The sequence below is a fragment of the Bos indicus genome, chromosome 18, assembly GCF_029378745.1.
Source record: "Bos indicus isolate NIAB-ARS_2022 breed Sahiwal x Tharparkar chromosome 18, NIAB-ARS_B.indTharparkar_mat_pri_1.0, whole genome shotgun sequence".
Lineage (NCBI taxonomy): Eukaryota > Metazoa > Chordata > Mammalia > Artiodactyla > Bovidae > Bos > Bos indicus.
In genome coordinates, this window is record NC_091777.1 from 50502534 (window position 1) to 50521120 (window position 18587).

General features: G+C 51.7%; 1 protein-coding gene across 1 annotated transcript; it reads left to right on the plus strand.

The window, feature by feature from the left end:
• The first annotated feature begins 540 nt into the window (after positions 1-540).
• On the plus strand, positions 541-18238 carry ITPKC (inositol-trisphosphate 3-kinase C). Its single transcript, XM_019978816.2, has 7 exons — positions 541-1828; positions 6331-6430; positions 8968-9181; positions 10630-10834; positions 13041-13142; positions 13758-13829; positions 16782-18238. The coding sequence occupies exons 1-7, from the start codon at positions 698-700 to the stop codon at positions 16983-16985; spliced, it is 2028 nt and encodes a 675-aa protein (XP_019834375.2). The 5' UTR covers positions 541-697; the 3' UTR covers positions 16986-18238.
• Positions 18239-18587: the final 349 nt, after the last annotated feature.

Consider the following 18587-nt stretch of genomic DNA (forward strand, 5'->3'; position numbering starts at 1 on the left):
TGTTGGAACCAGAATTTGGCCTTCAATTTCTTTCACTGCTCTGGGCCACAATTTCCCAGTTGGTAAAAGTAATTGGCTCCTGTGACACCGAACACACCTTTTTCCAAACAATAAAGTAACGTATCCTCATTTTACAGATGAGAAAACTGAGTCTGGGGCTCAGACAAGGGGTTGGGAGTGGAAGTCACTCCCTCATGGGGATGCGGCTAGGAACTAGCAGAGGCGGGTCTCAACTGACGCAAATAGAATTCCCAAGTCTCTGAAAGTCCTTCCCGGCGCTGCGTGAAGAATGAGGGGGCTGCTGGACTCGTCGCAGGGGGTTATAGGAGACTAAACTAGCCAGTCGAGGGTGTGGCGAGTTTGGACTAGTTGCGAGGGTGTATAGAGGGGTCTACTCGTCCGCGATCAGGACACCAGCCCCACAAACACGACCTGTCAGGGATTCACAGTCCACCCAGTCAAAGAAGGTGGGAGGAGCCAGATAAGGCCCGTCCCTAACGTCACGTCCGGCGAGGCGGGGCTTCGGGGCTTTCCCCTGGATGGAGGAGGGAGTATCGGTTAACCCCTCCGTGGCTGGGCGGGCTGGAGCTCCGAGGGCCGGAACCCGCGAATTGGGGCTCCCCAGCCACACCCCTCGCGGGATTTAAAGGGACAGGAGGGGCTGGGCCCGGTTGAAGCCCGAACCTTGCGAACGGGCATGAGGCGCTGCCCGTGCCGGGGAAGCCTGAGCGAGGCGGAGGCCCAGGCGCTGCCGGCGGCAGCCCGCATGGGACTGGCGGCGCCGCGAGGGGGGCGGCGGCGGCAGCCAGGGCAGCAACGACCTGGGCCCGGAGCAGGGGGCCCGGTGGGGCGGCCGGAAGGGGGCGGGCCCCGGGCCCGAACCGAGGAGTCCAACCGCCACACCGAGCCCGAGAGGGCCAGCCTCGGGCTTGAGTCGGGGGCCGACGGACGGGCTGAGCCTGAAGCAGCTGGCCTCGGAGCGGAGACGGAGCGGCCCAACCCAACGACGGAGCCAGGCAAGTCCATTCTCCGGACACATCTAGGAGGGAGCAGCCACTGGTCAGAGCTGGAGACAGCCGGTGACTGGACAGAGACTGGGACAGATGGCTTTTGGGCTGATCCACACAGGACTGACCTCCAGTCTCAGCCCCAGAGGACTAACCTCTGGGCACAGCCAGGGGTTGACGGGCCCTGGACAGAACTAGAAAAATATGGGTCACAGACCCAGTCAGAGAGGGCCAAGCCCAGGGCTGATAACCTCTGCACCCAGAACAGGTCAAGCGTCCGGACCCAGCCAGAGGGGGTCCCTCTCTCAACAGAGCGCAGTGCTGACAGCTCTTGGAAACAACCGTTTACCGAGGGCTCCAGGACGCAAAAAGGTACCGAAGACTCCTGGACGGAGCTGCACACTGATGGCTCCCAGATACAACAGGACACTGAAACAGCCTGGAAGCAGCTTGACCCCGGTGGTTTCCCAACACAAGATACCGATGGATTGTGGTCACAGCCCGGCACTGACGGACCCCAGACGGAGCCTAGGACAGACTGCCTTTTGGGGGAGCCCAACCAAGATGACTCATTAGAAGAACCAGAACACAGGGAGTTGGTGACTCACCTGTACTCTCACCTGGAGGGTAGCACCCTGACCCCTGTGCCCCGCCTCATTATCACTCCGGAGACCCCTGAGCCTGAGGCTCGACCAGGGGGACCCCCCTCCCAGCTTGAGGCGGGCAGTGGTGGCTTCTCCTCTGCCTCCTCTTTCGACGAGTCTGAGGATGACGTGGTGGCTGGGGGCGGAGGTGCCAGCGACCCCGAGGACAGATCTGGGGTGAGTGGGACCCATTGCACCCTTGAGCCAGACCCCCACAGACCCCATAGCCCACCCCCCAACTCTCCCACCCCCGCCTTTCCTTTGAGAAGTTCTCTAGAACTCCACCAGCAGTTTTATCTCCAGGCACCTCTTCCATCCACCAACCTCTTCCCTCTGACAGCAGGGTTCCTAGCTCTCCAGGCGCCCTCCTCTTCATTCTCTCCTTTCCCCCGCCTCCAGTCCTGGGGTCTAAAATGGATGGCTGCTGGTCAACTTCATGGCACCCAGGAACCCCTAAAAGTTGCGTGAGTCCTGTGAGTATATACACATGCTTTTGCAGCAAGGGTCTGTGACTTCTGTTGGATCCTCTGGACAGTCTGTGACCGCCCCCCCCCCCCACCCCGCCCAGACTTTAAAGCATACTAGTTTAGGGAGACAGAAAGGGTGCACTTTCTACCCCACTCTGCTTAGTCTGGGGCCCGTAGTTGCCTTAAGGGATCATCAGTCTTCAACACTCTAAGCTCATTCACTTCTGTAGGGAGCAAGCACCCAGTATTTTTTTTTTTTTTATCATTCTCAAAGGGCTGTGTGAACCCCAAACGCTAAGGGACCCCAGCCAAGGACTCTCCCATCTCCCCACTGCATTACCCCCAGATCCCCAGGGTGCTCCTGCAATCTCTTGTTTACATCCTCTATCCTCAGCTTGGGTGCGGTTCTCTGCTGGTGAATCAGGAGGGCTGGCAGGGCAGGTTCAGGGAGGGAGGGTCAGTGCAGGTATGAGAGCCTCCCATGGGTCAGTCTGCTGGAGCCTCCCATTGTCCTGGGGCCCCTGGCTGGAGTCTGCCCTGAGCCCCACTCACCCCACATGCTTTGCTCTCTGAACATGCTCACACATGTGGCCGCAGGTGTAACAGATAGACCTGCCCCAGCCTGCCTGCACTGACCCTCTGAGGCTCTGCTGTTGCTGTTCCCTCTCCCTATTCCCTCACCTCCTTGGCATCTCAGAGCAGCTGAGCTGGAGTGAATGAAGGGAAAAAAAAAAAAAAACTCTCAAAAAAAAAAAAAAAGGAAAGCAACAGCTCTCACTCACTTATGCCAAGCCCTGTGCCAAGCTCTTTTGTTGATTTATTTATTTTTTGGTTGCAGCTTGCTGCACAAGGGATTTAAGCTCCTCAATCAGGGATCAAACCTGCTCCCCTTGCATTGGGAGTGCAGAGTCCAAACCACTGGTCCGCCAGGGAAGTCCCTGTGCTGAACTCTTGGCTTGTATCAACACATTTAAACTTCACAGCAGCCCTATGAGGAAGATTCTATTATCTCCATTTTACAGATGAGGAGACTGAAGCACAGAGACTCATCCAAAGTCACAGACCTTGGAAGACACAGATTCCAACTTTTACTGAACGCTAGGCACTTTTTCTGAGTGCTGTGTATTATTAACTCGTTGAATCTTTATAACAGCACTGTAAGTTTGGGATTATTATCTCCATTTTACAGAGGGGACACTAAGGCCTGGAGAGGTGAGATCACTTGCTTAGAGTTGGCCTTGTCCAGTCGGAGCCTAGATTCTAACTCAGTTCTGACTGAGTTGAAAACCCAGGCATTTTCACCCCTATAATGTGTGGATCCATCCCTCCTCATCTGCCTTCCTCTGAGCCTTTCTGTCTTCAGTGTTTCCTCATCCTCTAGAATTTGTCTCCAGGGCCCAGCTGTGACTAATATTTGAAGGTGCCCAGCTCCAGAGTCTTCCATGGTTCCCCAGGGCTTTCTTGATAGTGACCAGGAGTTTGGTCCTGAGTTCAGAGCTTCCTGTCTCCAGGCTCCTTCCTCTGTTCAGCTTCCCTTCTCCCCTCCTGACCCCTTCTGCTGTTGCAACGGAGCCTAAGTACGTGCTGTTCCCCGAACACACTGCTGCCATCCTGCCTCCGATTGTTGCTCAAGCCATTCCCACTGCCCAGAATACCCCTCACTTCCTGCCCCCTTCGTTTTGAAATCCCATCTGACCTTAAAGACCCAGCTACTTTCTTCCTTTCCTCCCCCCTTCCTTCCTTCTCACATGCATCCTTCTAATCAGGCAATAGACAGTCCCCAAGTCCCTGCTATGTGTTTGGCTCCATGTTGGCTTTGCCGGGAACACATCCTGCCTGCATGGAGCTCCCAGGTCACTGGGAGGAGACAGACCCATCACAGGCAGTGACAGCTCGGAGGGGTCAGGGCTGGGATGGGGGAAGCCCACCGGGTTGTGGGAGTCCAGAGAAGGTGACTGGCCAGACCTAGGGTATCAAAGAGGGGCTTCCTGGACTGGGGCGGTGGGGAGCGGGGGACATGTGAGCTAAGGGCATGATGAAATCTGAGACAGCCCAGATTAACCATCAGATCTAAGAAAAAAGAGATAAAGAAGATACTGAATCTGCTTATGATTAAAAGAAAGAAAGAAAAACACACTCTCAGTCAACTTCCTTCAACCCAAACTATATTTTTGGAGCACTTATTCTGTGTCAGGCCATGACTGGGGACATGCTTGTAACCATGGCAACCTCAGTTCTGCTCTCAGTCAAGGCTTGTAATCTGGCAGGGCTGTGGTGGATAACCCCAGGGCAGTGGAGGCAGACCAGAGATAGAACCCCAACAGTACACTGTGTGATTTAGGCAGGTGACTTCACCCCTCTGAGTCTTTCCACCCCTGTAATACAGTCAACAATCGTCCTGGGATGGTGTTTTTAGGATTAGGTGGGTTATGCCACACTGAGCCTTTGTCATTGTGCCTAGATTGTTCCAGGTGCTTAGTAAACAGGAACCTTCATTCATCATCTCCTCTCCATGGCTGGCAGCTGGAGAGGGGAGGGGAGAACCTTTCCTGAGTCCTGCAGTCCAACTCTCTGGTCTGTGTTTGACCTTCCCACCATCCATTAGATGTCTGCTAGGTAACGGGGTTTTCAGGGTATAGGAGACAACATGACTTTGACCCTCAGTGGAGGGAGATGAGCCATGTAGGTTTTTTTCTCTGGATACAACTCATTTTCCCAATCCTTGCTAAGAGTTTGGTATGTGCTTGGAGCAGAGAAGGTATTTGTGTGTGTGTGTGCATGCACACTAGTGTAAAGAACCCACCTGCCAATGCAGGAGACGTAAGAGATTCGAGTTTGGTTCCTGGGTCAGGAAGATCCCCTGGAGGGCATGGCAACCCACTCCAGTATTCTTGCCTGGGAAATCTCATGGACAGAGGAGCCTGGTGGGCTACAGTCTACAGGGTCACACAGAGTCGGACAGGACTGAAGTGACTTAGCATGCATGTGTGCATGCATGTGTGTGTGTGTACACACATGGGTGTGTGTGTGCAGATGCTCTTGGTTGAGTCAACAGGATACAACTGAATCCTTGTTTTCTGTTGGCTTCTCTGTTTTATTTGCTGCCACCTTTTCTCTGCATCTATGTTTCATTTTCTTTCTCTGTCATTACCCTGTCTCCCATTCTGTTTCTCTGTTTCTTTCTCTTCTGGTAACTCTGTGTCAGTGGGAAGAGGTCAGGATTGCTGTAGTAACAAACAGCGCCCAAACTTAATGACTTGAAGCAAGGAAGGATTTTTCTTCTCTTTAGGCTGTGCTGCCTGTGCGATCTTAGTTCCCTGACCAGGGATTGAACATGGGCCCTCAGAAGTGATGGGTGAGGCGAGGGGCCCCTGCTCCATGCTGTCTTCACTCAGCTGCTGTTTCTCTTGCCACAGTGCCCTGCCACGCCCCCCCCCCCCCTTCTTTAATAGGAAAACGAACATGGAGTCACTCACTGGCTTTAAGACTCCATCTAAAAGTGACACTTCCACTTACATTTCATTGGCCAAAGCTAAGTTTGAGAGGGCAGGGGTATTCCTGGCAGGGAGACAAGCCTGAGGTCTTTGGTGAGCAGCTGTTAGGGCCACCACAGTCTCTATCTTTGTCCCAGTCATCACTTTGCCCCCTGTCTCTATTTCTCTCTCTCTGTTGTTCCGCCTCTATCCATCAACTCCTTTATCATTTTCCCTGGAAGATCTGACTTCATTCAGGAACAGCAGGCTTCCCCACTTTTGGTGTGTGTATGTCATGGAAAGATGTAGGGTGTTACTGGTGACTACAAAACCTAGCCTATCTTTACTTCTTTGAGAAGGACAGAGAGACACAGATAGAAAGTGATCACACTGAGGGACTTCCCTGGTGGTCCAGTGGTTAAGACTCTGTGCTCCCGATATAGGGTTCGATCCCTGACTGGGGGAGATCCCTTATGCTGTGCAGCCAAAAAAAGAAGTGATGACACTGAGATAAATGGAAAGGGACTCTTCTCACCTTTGCTGAGGCTTTGGAGGGTGCTCATGATTACTAAAGTAAGTGAGCTTTGCTCACCCCAATGAGCTTAAGCCCAGCGATCCCAGGAAGCCCCACTGGCCCTTGGAAAGACCCCAGGCTTGCCCCTTGGTTCCCTCTCAGGGCACTCGCCTCATCCTCCCTTCCTGGCCTCAACCCTGACCCCACCCTCTCTGCCCCACACAGAACAAGCCGTGGAAGAAGCTGAAGACAGTTCTGAAGTATTCGCCCTTTGTGGTCTCCTTCCGAAAACACTACCCTTGGGTCCAGCTGTCTGGACACTCTGGTGAGAGCGGGGCGGGGAGAAGGGTGGCTGGGGGGCAGCCCGATCTGGGCAGAGATGCCTGGAGCGGGGGAAGGAACCGCTGTTTGTCCTTTAGGTCCCCATCTGTAAAATGGGCTAAGTGGCAGTCTCCAGCTCCTGGAGCCGTTGCGGCGCATGCTTAGGCTGGGCCGGGCCATTCGCACCTCAGGGTGGAGGGCTGTGTCCTGTTAGAATGGTGTCAGGGTGGTGGGGGGCAAACCTTGACCACGGAGACAGAGGGGCCTGAGCTTGAATCCGAATTCTGCTCTTTATTTGTGGATGGCCCTGGGCAAGTTACTTTCCCTCACTGGGGCCCTACCCCTCCTAAATGGCAGCTCCCAGTCCCTGTCCCCATCCTGTGTCTGGAGCAGAGTAGGCCCCCAGGAAACAACAGCTATGGGGCTTCCCTGTTGGCTCAGTGGTAAGGAACCCACCTGCTGATGCAAAAGATGGGGATTCGATTCCTGGGTAGGGAAGATCCTTTGGAGAAGGAAATAGCAAGCCATTTCAGTATTCTTGCCTGGGAAATCCCATGGACAGAGGAGCCTGGCGGGCTACAGTCCATGGGGTCGAAAAGAGTTGGACTCAATTTAGTGGCTAAACAACAACAAACAACAGCTTTAATGTTTTTCCCCCCCCCAGGACTTAGCATGGTGTCTTAAGCACATAGTAGCATGAGGCCAAGCATCTAGCATTTTTGGTCAAGGGCTAGATAATAAATGTAAAGTACTCAACTCTGTTTTTGCAACATATAAGCAGACATAGATAATGTGTTCCAATAAAGCCTTTTTTTTTTCCTTCTTTTTACAAAAACTGGCAGTGGGCTAGACTAGACAAATTGTTCCTATGAGCAAAGGGAAGGGAACTTATCTTCCTGTTCATCCTCAGATCTGAGTCAGAGAAAGGCAAAGTCCCCCCCGCCCCCCACCACCAAAACTGTCAACACAGGCCTGCCATCTGTATGTATCCTAGTTACTATTGCTGAGTTAAAAAAAACAGAAAACAGAAAATTCAAAACTTAGTGGTTAAAAAAACAAACAAACAACTTAGTGGAATAAAACAACCATATTATTACACTCATAAGTTTTGGGTCAGGAATTCAGACAGAGCATAGCCGGGATGGCTTATTGCTGCGTCATGATACCTGGGAATTCAGCTAGGACAGTTGAAGGCTGCAGGCTGGAAACCTTTGGAGATTCACTCATTCACACACCAGGCAGTTGATGCTGGCTGTTGGCTGGTTCTCCGTTGGGGCTGCCAGCTGGAAAGCCCATGTGTGACTTCTCAGTGTGGCTGCTTGGGCTTCTTCACAGTATGGTGCCTCAGCAGTCAGATTTCTTACTTGGTAGCTCAGGACTGAAAGGCAAGGGTCTGTGATAACAAAGTGGAGGCTGCGTCTCAGACTCTGAAGTCATAGTGTTGCTTCTGCCATAAGAAGCAAGATTCTGTCAGAATCAAGGGGAAAAGGATTAAAGAATTAGATTCCACTTCTTGATTGGAGTGGCAAAATTCTAGAAGAGTGTGTGGACATGAGCTACTCTTTACTCATCATATATATATGATGAAAACAAAACAAATACCCCAGGAGAAGGGTTCGTGATTACCGTTACAGACATTTTGGAAAATATAATCTGAAAATACTATCTGTCATTCTAATCTACACTCTCTGCACGGCCCAGGAAATGCCAGATTTGTGAATTAACAAGGTCCGTTTTGTTAGCGCTCTGGGACTCCAGGCTGAAGCAAATGAATATCAGCTCTGGAGAGTCATGCTCTTGACTCAGCTGTCACAAAAGTTCTCACTGCTGATCGTGAGCTCATAATCCAAAATTACAAAACAAATGAGAACATAGTCTGCTGGGAATCTGACTCTGTTTAAACAAAAATGCAGAACTAGGCCCTTCCTTCACCAACTGTGGCCAAGATTTTTTTTTAATTGAAGGATAATTGCTTTACAGTATTTTGTGGTTTTCTGTCATACATTAACAAGAATCAGCCATAGGTACACCCATGTCCCCTCCCTCCCCAAACTCCCATCTCCCTACCCATTCCACCCTTTTAGATTGTCATAGAGCACCTGTTTGAGTTCCCTGAATCCTACAGCAAATTCCCATTGGCTATGGGAATTGGCTATTTCCATATGGTATTGTAAGTTTCCATGTTACTCTCTGGATACATCTCACCCTCTCCCCTCCCTCCATGTCCATAGATCCATTCTCTATGTCTGTTTCTCCATTGCCTCCCTGAAAATAAATCCATCTTTTTAGATTCCATATATATGCATCAGTATACAATATTTATACTTCTCTTTCTGACTTACTTCAATATAATAGGCTCTAGGTTCATCCACCTCATTAGAACTGATTCAAATACATTCCCCTGGCCAAGATTTTGAGAGCTGCAGGGAGGGAGAGAAAGTATTGCAGATGGGTCAGGCAAGATGATGGTGGCCAGGATCTGAGACACACGGGGAAGTGGCTCATTCAGTTTCTGACCCTCTTGTTGATGGCTGCTCACAGGGAACTTTCAGGCAGGAGAAGATGGTTGGATTCTGAAGCGTTTCTGTCAGTATGAGCAGCGCAGCCTGGAGCAGCTGATGCGTGACCCCCTGCGGCCTTTTGTGCCAGCCTACTATGGCGTAGTGCAGCGGGATGGCCAGACCTTTAACCAGATGGAAGATCTGCTGGCAGACTTTGAGAACCCCTCCATCATGGACTGCAAGATGGGCAGCAGGTAGGTTCAGGGGCAGCCATGGGGCAGAGGCAAAGGGTTGGGTGGACATTTTTGAAAATAGCACCAAACCTATCTTCTTCTTTTTAAACAATACTTAATTATTTATTTCGCTGTACCAGGTCCAGCTTGTGGCATGTGGGATCTTTAGTTGTGGCATGTGGGATTTAGTTCCCTAACCAGGGATCAAACTGGGCCCCCAGCACTGGGAGCACAGAATCTTATTCACTGGACCACCAGGGAAGTCTTAAGCCAATCTTCAAAGTGGTTGTACTAGCATCCTTCCCCATCAGCAGTGTATGAGAGTTCCAGTTGTTCTATCTTGTCATCAAGGCTTTGTATTACCTGTTTTACTACTTTTAGCTATCTTGGTGGGTATCTCTTTATTGTTTTAATTTCTATTTCTCTGATGACCAAAGAAATTAAGCATTGATTAGCCATTTGGATATCCTCTTTTGAAAACTGCCCATTTTACTATTTCATTTTGCTCATTTTTTGACTGGGCTCTCTTATTGTTATAAAGATTTGTATTTTGGATACACGTCCTTTGCTGGAGATACAAACACATACACACACACACACACACACACACAAACCATTCTCTCTCTCTCCAGGTCTCCCATTTCACTCTCTTCATGTCTTTTGATAAACAGAAGTACTTTTAATGTAGTACAGTTTATCAATTTATTTCATTATGGTTAGTAGCTTTTAAAGAAATCTGCCTACTTTAAGATCACAGTGATCTCCTGTGTTTTCTTCTACAGGTTTTTTTTTTTTTTAATTATTTACTTATTTTTGACTGTGCTGGGTCTTTGTTGCCACGAGGGCTTTTCTCCAGGTGCAGCGAGTAGGGGCTACTCTCTAGTTGTGGTGCACAGGCTTCCCATTGCAGTGGCTTCTCTTTGTTGCAGAGCACGCGCTCTAGGGTGTGCAGGCTCAGTAGCAGTTATGGTTCCTGGGCTCTAGAGCACAGGTTCAATAGTTGTGGCATATGGGCTTAGTTGCTCTGTGGCATGTGGGATCTTCCTGGACCAGGGATCAAACCTGTGTCTCCTGCATTGGCAGACAGATTCTTTACCACTGAGGTACCAGGGAAACCCCTACAAGCTTAGTTTTAACTTTCACATTTAGATCTGCAATCCATCTAGATGTAATTTTTATATATGGTGTGAGGCAGGGATCGAGGTTCATTTTCCCTTTCCGTATGGATATCTTGTTGACCCAGTATCATTGAAAAGACTGCTCCTTCCCCATTGAATTGCAGTGCCTTCCTTGTCATAAATCAGGTGAATGTACTTGTGTGTCTGTTTGTGGACTCTGTCCCAGTTCACTGATCTGTTTGTCTATTCTTGTGCCATACTATAGTTTTATAACACTCCTTGATATCAGGGAGTAAAAGTCCTCCAGCTTTGTTCTTCATAGTTTCCCTTGTTACATCCTTTGTGTCCCAGGACCTACCTGGAGGAGGAGCTGGTGAAGGCGCGAGAACGGCCCCGGCCCCGGAAGGACATGTATGAGAAGATGGTGGCTGTGGACCCCGGGGCCCCCACCCCCGAGGAGCATGCCCAGTGTGCGGTCACCAAGCCCCGCTACATGCAGTGGAGGGAGACCGTGAGCTCAACCTCCACCCTGGGCTTCCGGATCGAGGGCATCAAGGTGAGGCCCAGGAGCTGCTGGCCTGTTTCCGGAGGGCTAAGAGCTAGGTCTGAGACAGAGTGACAGAAAAACCAACCAACTAGGGTGTCAGAAAAAACTGGAAAGATGCCAGATTTGGAGAGCGAGCAGGAGACTGCAGAGGATGGAAAAACAGGCTGGGAGAGGTCCGCTTCCCTGTTCCTGCCATGTCTGCCACAGACCAAGTTTTGTTTATCCACCTGCCTGAAAGTCTCTTGATTCCACCTTCTTTCCCCCTCCCCGAGGCCCTGTCTGAGTCCAGCCCCATCTTCTCCTACCCCAGCCGCCCTGGGCTCCCAGATGCTGGACCCACCCACTCTGATCCATCTTCTGACACAGCAGCTGGATGGGCTTTTTCCTTCTTATGCAGAAAAGTTTTCTCTTTTTTCTTCTTCTTCTTTTCTTTTTTGTAAATTAAATCTAATTGTGTGAATAGCTATCCACCACAGTTTGAAAGTCAAAATAATGTAAAGGAAATCTCTCTCCCAACCCTGTTGCTCTCCTTCCTGTTCTGTGCCCCCACCCCCCGCAACGCCACACATCCTCATGGGGAACCACTTGATCAGTTACTTATATTTCTTCCTCTATATACAAACAAATGCAGCCTACATTTTCCTCTCTTTCTTACAAAAGATAGCATGGTCCTGGAGAGTTTTCCTCATCATTGCAGAGAGAGAGATTTTCCTCCCGCTCTGCTTCCTTCCTTCCTTTCTTTTCCCTGTGTATTAGCTCTCTGTGGGTGTGCCACAAGCCCCTGTGGATGGCACAGTGAAGTACTCATTTCTTTGAAAGGGTCCTCCTATCTCCGGCCACAGGCCCTCTGCACTTGCTGTTTCCTGTGCCAGGACTGCTCTTCCCCCTTCCCCTGGTTGACTGACTCTCAGTTACTTCCCAGTCTCCTTCCAAATTCCACTTCCTCTGGGAAGCCCACCTTGATTTCTGTCCTACTAGTTCAGGGCTTCTCTTCACCTCCTCCTAACTTCCCACACTCCCGTATCTTATCTCCCTTTATGATGATCTTATTTCAGTATCTGCCTCCCTCATCTGATTACACCTGTGCTGTTACCTCTGTGTTACCATTGCCCACAGGGCACCTGGCATAGCCTGGCAGGATGACTCAGGGGGCCCTTTGTACCTCTCTCAGACATAACAAATAACATTAGTCTCCTTTATTTTACTGCTTCTCTGCCTTTTGACTAAGATCAAGTGTAGTATGGGAGCTTCTCAGATGGCCCAGTGGTAAAGAATCTGCCTGGCAATGCAGGAGATGCAAGAGACGCAGGTTTGATCCCTGGGTAGGGAAGATCCCCTAGAGTTGTTGAGTCGCTAAGTCACGTCCGACTCTTTGCAACCCTGTGGACTGCAGCACTCTAGGCGTCCCTCTCCTTCGCCATCTTCCAGAACTTGCTTAAACTCATGTCCATTGAGTTGGTGATGCCATCCAACCATCTCATCTTCTGTCGCCCCCTTCTTCTCCTGTCCTCAGTCTTTCTCAGCATCAGGGGCTTTTCCAATGAGTCGGCTCTTCACTTCAGGTGGCCACAGTATTGGAGCTTCAGCTTCAGTATCGGTCCTTCCTAACGAATATTCAGGGTTGATTTCCTTTAGGATTGACTAGTTTGAGCTCCTTGAAGTCCAAGGGACTCTCAAGAGTTTTTTCTAGCACCACAATTTGAAAGCATCTCCGGTATTCTTGCCTGAAAAATTCCATGAACAGAGGAGCCTGACGGGCTACAGTCCACAGGGTCGCAAAGAGTCAGACATGACTGAGCGACTGAGCACTTTATTGAGTGGTGCCCAGCACTGTGCTATGGATCCTAATCCTTATACCAGTTTTAGGAGGTGGATATTAACACAATCCCATTTTCCAGATGAGGAAATCAAGGTTGAGGCAGGTGAAGTGACTTGCTCAAGGCCACTGAGTTAGGAAGTATCAGAGCCATGATTCAAAGCCAGATCCAAAGCTCTCCAAAGCCCACTTGGCTAGACCGGTTCATCCAGGGGGTTCAAGGTCAGACCTGAAGGACTGGTTGCTCAGGAGTATGACCTGGGGCTGAGTATGACCAGGTGGCTGGCTTCCCCTGAACAGCAAGTAAGCCTGGAGGCAGGTAGTTGCCCCCCAGAGGTGTCTGAGGCTGCTTGGTGTTGGGTGTGGGAAGGAAAAGCCATGACACCCCTCGTCTTACAGAAAGCCGATGGGACCTGCAACACTAACTTCAAGAAGACGCAGAAGCTGGAGCAGGTGACAAAGGTGTTGGAGGATTTTGTGGACGGGAACCACACAATCCTGGTGAGCGGGACACCCATGCCCCCAGATTTAGAAGCGTAGGACCGCCACATCCTTGTTCCTCCCATGTTAACCATCGTTTGCTTCAGCTGACACTGGGCTGGCATCGCTCACTGCCTTGTCAGGGTTGGCAGGTCCAGGAGTGCCCTGCTGTCATGTCTGGTGGCTGCCTCACTGTCTCAGCTCCTGGCTTGATCGCCCAGCAGGCTGGCCTGGGCTTGTTCTCACAGTGGAAGCAGCAGAACAAGAGAGCAAGTGAAAAACCAAGGTCTCTCAATGACTGAGCTCAGAATGGCCACCTTCATTCCTACAAGGTTCTATTGACCAAAGCAACTCATAAGATCAAGCCTAGATTATAAGGGAAAGAGTCTGCCTCTTGGTAGGAAAAGCTGCTAGAAATTGTGGGCATTCATGTAATCTACCAGCTACACTCTTATCTGTGCCACCCTGATGCCTCCAATCCTGGCCCCCCTCCCATTTCCCCATGGCTCCTCTTATCCGATCCTGGCTGGGGTCTGCCCACTCCTTTGGGGGGAATGAGATGGAGTCAGATCTTAAGGTGGGTAAGGACCCACAAAGTCCATGAACTAACCAAGAAATCTTCCCTCTCACCCACAGAGAAAGTATGTGGCACGCCTAGAAGAACTTCGTGAAGCTCTGGAAAGCTCCCCTTTCTTCAGGACCCACGAGGTGTGAGCCCCAGCCGCCATGGGAACAGAGGGCCCTGTGTGTGTCGGGGGGTGTCTGGGTCCAGGTGGCCTCAGGAGAAACCGCTGACAGAGTCACCTGCCAAAGCTATAAAAGGAGACCCTGAGGGAATTCCCTGGTGGTCCAGTGGTGAGGACTCTCACTGACCAGGGCCTGGGTTCAAACCCTAGTCGGGGAACTAAGATCCCACAAGCCTTATGGCATGGCAAAAAAAAAAAAAGAGGCCCCTCCCCTAGGTTTGGGAGTTTGCTTCTTTAGGGTAAGCAGCATCAGGAATTTCAGGGAGGGGACAGTTGGGAACACGGACTGCAGGCAGACAGCCTGGGGTGAAGGCTGGTCCTGCCATGTGACCCTGGACATGTGGCCTACCCCCTTGGGCCTTGGTTTCTTCGTGGGAGAGGAAGGGAAAATAGTACCTTCCTTATGGAGCTGCTGAGGTGGACCTGAGCGAATATAGAGTGCTGTTCAGAGCGCAGAAGAGCTCCCAGCTCTTGTGATGATTTTGTAGCCATAATTATTATTTAAAATAATTTTTCTTTATTTTTGGCTGTATCAGGCCTTAGCTGTGGCATGAGACATCTTTGTTGTGGTGCTCAGGCTTAGTTGCTCTGTGGCATGTGGAATCTTAGTTCTCCGACCATGAATTGAACCTAAGTTCCCTGCATTGGAAGGCAGATTCTTTTCTCTTTGAAGGAGATAATTTTATTTATTTTTTTTATCTTTGGCTGCACTGGGACTCTAGCTGTGGAGAGCAGGGGCTACTCTCTAGTTGTGGTGCAAGGGTTTCTCATTGCAGTGGCCTCTCGTTGCGGAGTGTGGGCTCTAGGGCGTGTGGGCTCAGTCATTACAGTTCCTGGGCTCTAGTGCACAGGCTTAATCATTGTTGCACACGCATGGGCTTAGTTGCTTCACTGCACGTGGGATCTGGAATGCGGATTCTTAACCACTGCATCGCCAGGGAATTCTCCATAGCTACTTACAGTTATTGTTCCCTGCATTCCTCCTTTGGCAGCTCTCCCCCTCGCCTTTCCCGCCCTTTCACAGTCTATCTCTTTGGAAGCCGTCACCTCTCTGGGGCTGTCTCAGGAAGTCTGTGGTGACGTCACCAGGTGTATCTCTACGTTCTTCCATCTCTCTGTTCCAAGTCCCTCTCTCCTCTTTTTCCTGTTAGCACTGACTGCCGAAAGAGCCACATCTGGGAGTCAAGCGGGCCGTGTTTGAACCCCAGCTGCCTGGGCAGTGGCTCTGCAGGCCTGTCTCCTGACCTGTAGGACAGGGCACCAGGAGCACCTGCCTCCTGGGTGTAGTGAAGGTTAAGTGGATTAACTTAGGTGAAACCCAGCCCACAGGAAACCCTCAGTGTGTGCCAGTTTTCACTGTCACATGTCATCACTGACTGTCACCCTCATCACCATCACTGCCTTCGAGCTTCACAATGCGAGGCACAAAGAGGAGGCTTGGGGACTCTGTCTCCTCTATCCTCGTGTTTGGTTTCACCTGCCTGGTGACTGAATCCGAAAAAAAAACAAGTTGCCAAGATTTAAAACCTGAGACTTCACACCAAAATTGGGATTTCTAGTTTCCTTTGGACCACAGGAGACGTGGCAGTCCTGGGCTCCGCCCCATGTGCCAACAGCCATCCAGAACTGGGCGGCGGTGCCTCTCCTGGCAGCCACCTGCTCAGCTGCCCCGTCACCTGTGTTCCCTGGAAGAACTGATGTTTGAAACCCAACTAGCAAAAGGGAGGGGCTTGCAAACCTGTAGTTAGACAAGAGGAAGGACTGTGTTGCTAATTAAAAAAAAAAAAAGTTTTATTTATTTATTTTTGGCTGTGCCGGGTCTTCACTGCTGCTGCTCGAGCTTTCTCTAGTTGCAGAAAGCGGGGGCTACCCTTGGTTGCGGTGTGCAGGCTTCTCATCGCGGTGGCTTCTCTTGTTGCAGAGCACAGGCTCTAGGGCGCGTGTTTCAGGAGTTGTGGTTCCCGGGCTCTAGGGCACAGGCTCAATAGTTGCGGCGCACCGGCTTTGTTGGTCCGCAGCATGTGAGATCTTCCTGGACCTGGGATCGAACCCATGTTTCCTGCATTGGCAGGCAGATTCTTTACCACTTAGTCACCAGGGAAGCCCTGTATTTCTAATTTAAAAAGAAAAAAACAGCCCAGTATCTCCGTAGGGCGGTGTGCCCAGCTCCACAAGGCAGGTTGTGAGCTGTGGAACATGGAATGCTGCAATGATCCCAAGGAGGGAGGTCATCCCCATTCTACAGATGAGGAAACTGAGCCTGGAAAAAAGGAAGCCACTTGCCTCGGGTCACCAGTAGCAATTCCCTGGGGCTGAGTAGCTGCTGCCCCTGACCATGAGGAGGCATTATCCACACCCTCAGTCCCCACCAGGCTCCTTTGACCCATTTAGGATCCTGCAGGCATTGGATTTTGTACCCCAGTTTGAAAAGGGGTAACAGCTAACACTATTTTACATTAAAAACTTTTTTATTTCAGCTGTCAGGTCTTAGTTACAGCTCTCGGGCTTCTCTAGTCACTGGCTTCTTTCTAGTTGCAGTGTGCAGGCTTGAGTTGCAGCACTCAGGCTTAGTTGCTCGAGTCCTTGTCCGCTGCATTGCAACGCGGATTCTTAACCACTGGACCACCAGGGAAATCCCTGTTTTGTATTTATTTATACAGGCAAGTCTTTTAAGAGTTTTATGTGGATTACTTCCTATAAATAACATGCATAGCAGTCTTCGAGGTAAATGGTAAGGAGAGTTAAAAGTCCCCTGCCCAGGGCCATGCAGCCTGTAAGTGACAGAGCTGGGGCTTGAACCCAGGCAGCCCAACTCCAAAGTCCATGCTATCAGCCACCCTCTCAGCTGTCTGCTGGGGCCGGGACCTTGGCTGTGCCTGCCCCTCCCTTTAACCTCCTGCCTCTCCCTCTGCAGGTGGTAGGCAGTTCCCTCCTCTTTGTGCACGACCACACCGGCCTGGCCAAGGTCTGGATGATTGACTTCGGCAAGACCGTGGCCCTCCCTGACCACCAGACGCTCAGCCACAGGCTGCCCTGGGTTGAAGGCAATCGCGAGGACGGCTACCTCTGGGGCCTGGACAACATGATCTGCCTGCTCCAGGGCCTGGCCCAGAGCTGACCTGCTCGTCCACAACCAGGTTCATTTATTGGATGGCGCCCATCTGGCTGGAGGGGCCCCGAGATGTGAGGGGGCCTGAGGTTGGCCACAGGGGAGCTAAAGTCCAGGGATAGGAGAGGTTGCATCGCACACCATGCAGGACCAGCGTGGAAGATCCGAAGGGCCTTGGAAATGCGGGTGAGGGCCCGCCCCACCCTTTGACCAGATGGGAGGTTGTTAAGAACCGGAGAGGCAGTGTGACCTGGCTGGGGCCCGCAGTTGAGTCAGAACCAGACTGGGCCCCTGACCAGCCAAGAGGGGATGCAGAGGCCGCAGCTAAACCACGCGCCCTGAAAGAACGCAGTGCACATGCTTGCACGGTACAGGCGTGACCTCAGGCCTGTCACCACATGAGTGACGGTAACCACAGCCCCTCCCTCTGCGGGCTGGCTGCTGGCGGGGCGGGAGAGCCAGACCTCATTAGTGAACAAACGCAGCAGCTCTCCTCCCACCCAGCAGTTACAGCCCCCACTCTTCATCTGGGGGCCGCCTAGGCTGGCAGAGGCTCTGAGGGTGTGGCGCTGTGGGTTGGGCCTGAGGGCTGACACCGCTGGGCAGGGCTCGGTTCACCCCGTCCTACCCGCCCCTGGCCCCATGGGCTCCTTCCCTGCTCCCTGGAGAACTGCTGACCCCCTGGCGACCGAAACCACAGCCACATCCCGTGCTGCCACTGTGACAGCACCATCTCAACCCTCAGGCACCAGCCTCAGCTGGGGACTTCCTCCTCCTGCCCTCTTCTGTCTCCTTCCTCCTAGAGGGCTGCGGTCGCAGCAAGGGCTTTCAGACGCCAGGCAGACATGGGCCTGGCTCGGGACCCAGCTACTTTCCTCAGGAGCACCCCTTCTCCGGCCGGCCTCTGCAGGGAAGATGCCCTGCTTGGTTGGGCCTGAGGTGCAGGGTGGGTGGGGATGGCAACCTGGTCCAAACCAAAAGACCCCAGCACCCTGAGGCGTGGGTGGAGCCCCTCTGTCCTGCTCCTAACTTTGGGTTCCTGGCCCACCAGGCTGGGCTGGGGGAAGAGAGGCACCCCCTCCCCCTTAGCCAAAGCTCTGGCGTGGTCTTCCAGGCTGAGGGTTGCTCCTTTTCTACTGTCTTTATACTTATTTATACAAGAGAGGTAGTTGTTTGATGGGGCCACACTGGGGATCAGGAGGCAACATCGCTTCACTGCCTTCCCCCTGTGACGACACCCCAATAAACACATCTGTAGTCCATTTTGTGGAGTCTTTTTTTTTTTTACATCTGGAGCTTATGGGCTCAAAGCTCATAATTTGAGCATTAGCGCTGCATGAGGTGAGGGGATGACGACAGGTCTGGGGTAGAAGTGGGCTCAGAGCTGGTGGTTCATTGGCTTCACTGAGTTGCTCTTCTTGTGCCTGGCCCCCCCCGACCCCATCTGTCTAGGTGCTGTGTGCCTGGCTTGAATCTGGCCCTGCCACTGGCCAGCCCTGTGACCTCAGGCCAGTGACGGTACTTCTCCAGCCTGTTCTCCCTCAAACTGGGAGGATCTAGTACCCTCCTTAGAGGGTTGGAGGACTTGATGAGTTAAGGGGGTTGTGAAGG

Bases quoted from the DNA above. Each gene is read 5' to 3' on its own strand.
- ITPKC (XM_019978816.2), top strand. From the start codon at position 698: ATGAGGCGCTGCCCGTGCCGGGGAAGCCTGAGCGAGGCGGAGGCCCAG. The intron at 6,431-8,967 runs GTGAGAGCGGGG...GGCTGCTCACAG, and splicing joins CCAGCTGTCTGGACACTCTG to GGAACTTTCAGGCAGGAGAA. The intron at 9,182-10,629 runs GTAGGTTCAGGG...TTTGTGTCCCAG, and splicing joins GACTGCAAGATGGGCAGCAG to GACCTACCTGGAGGAGGAGC.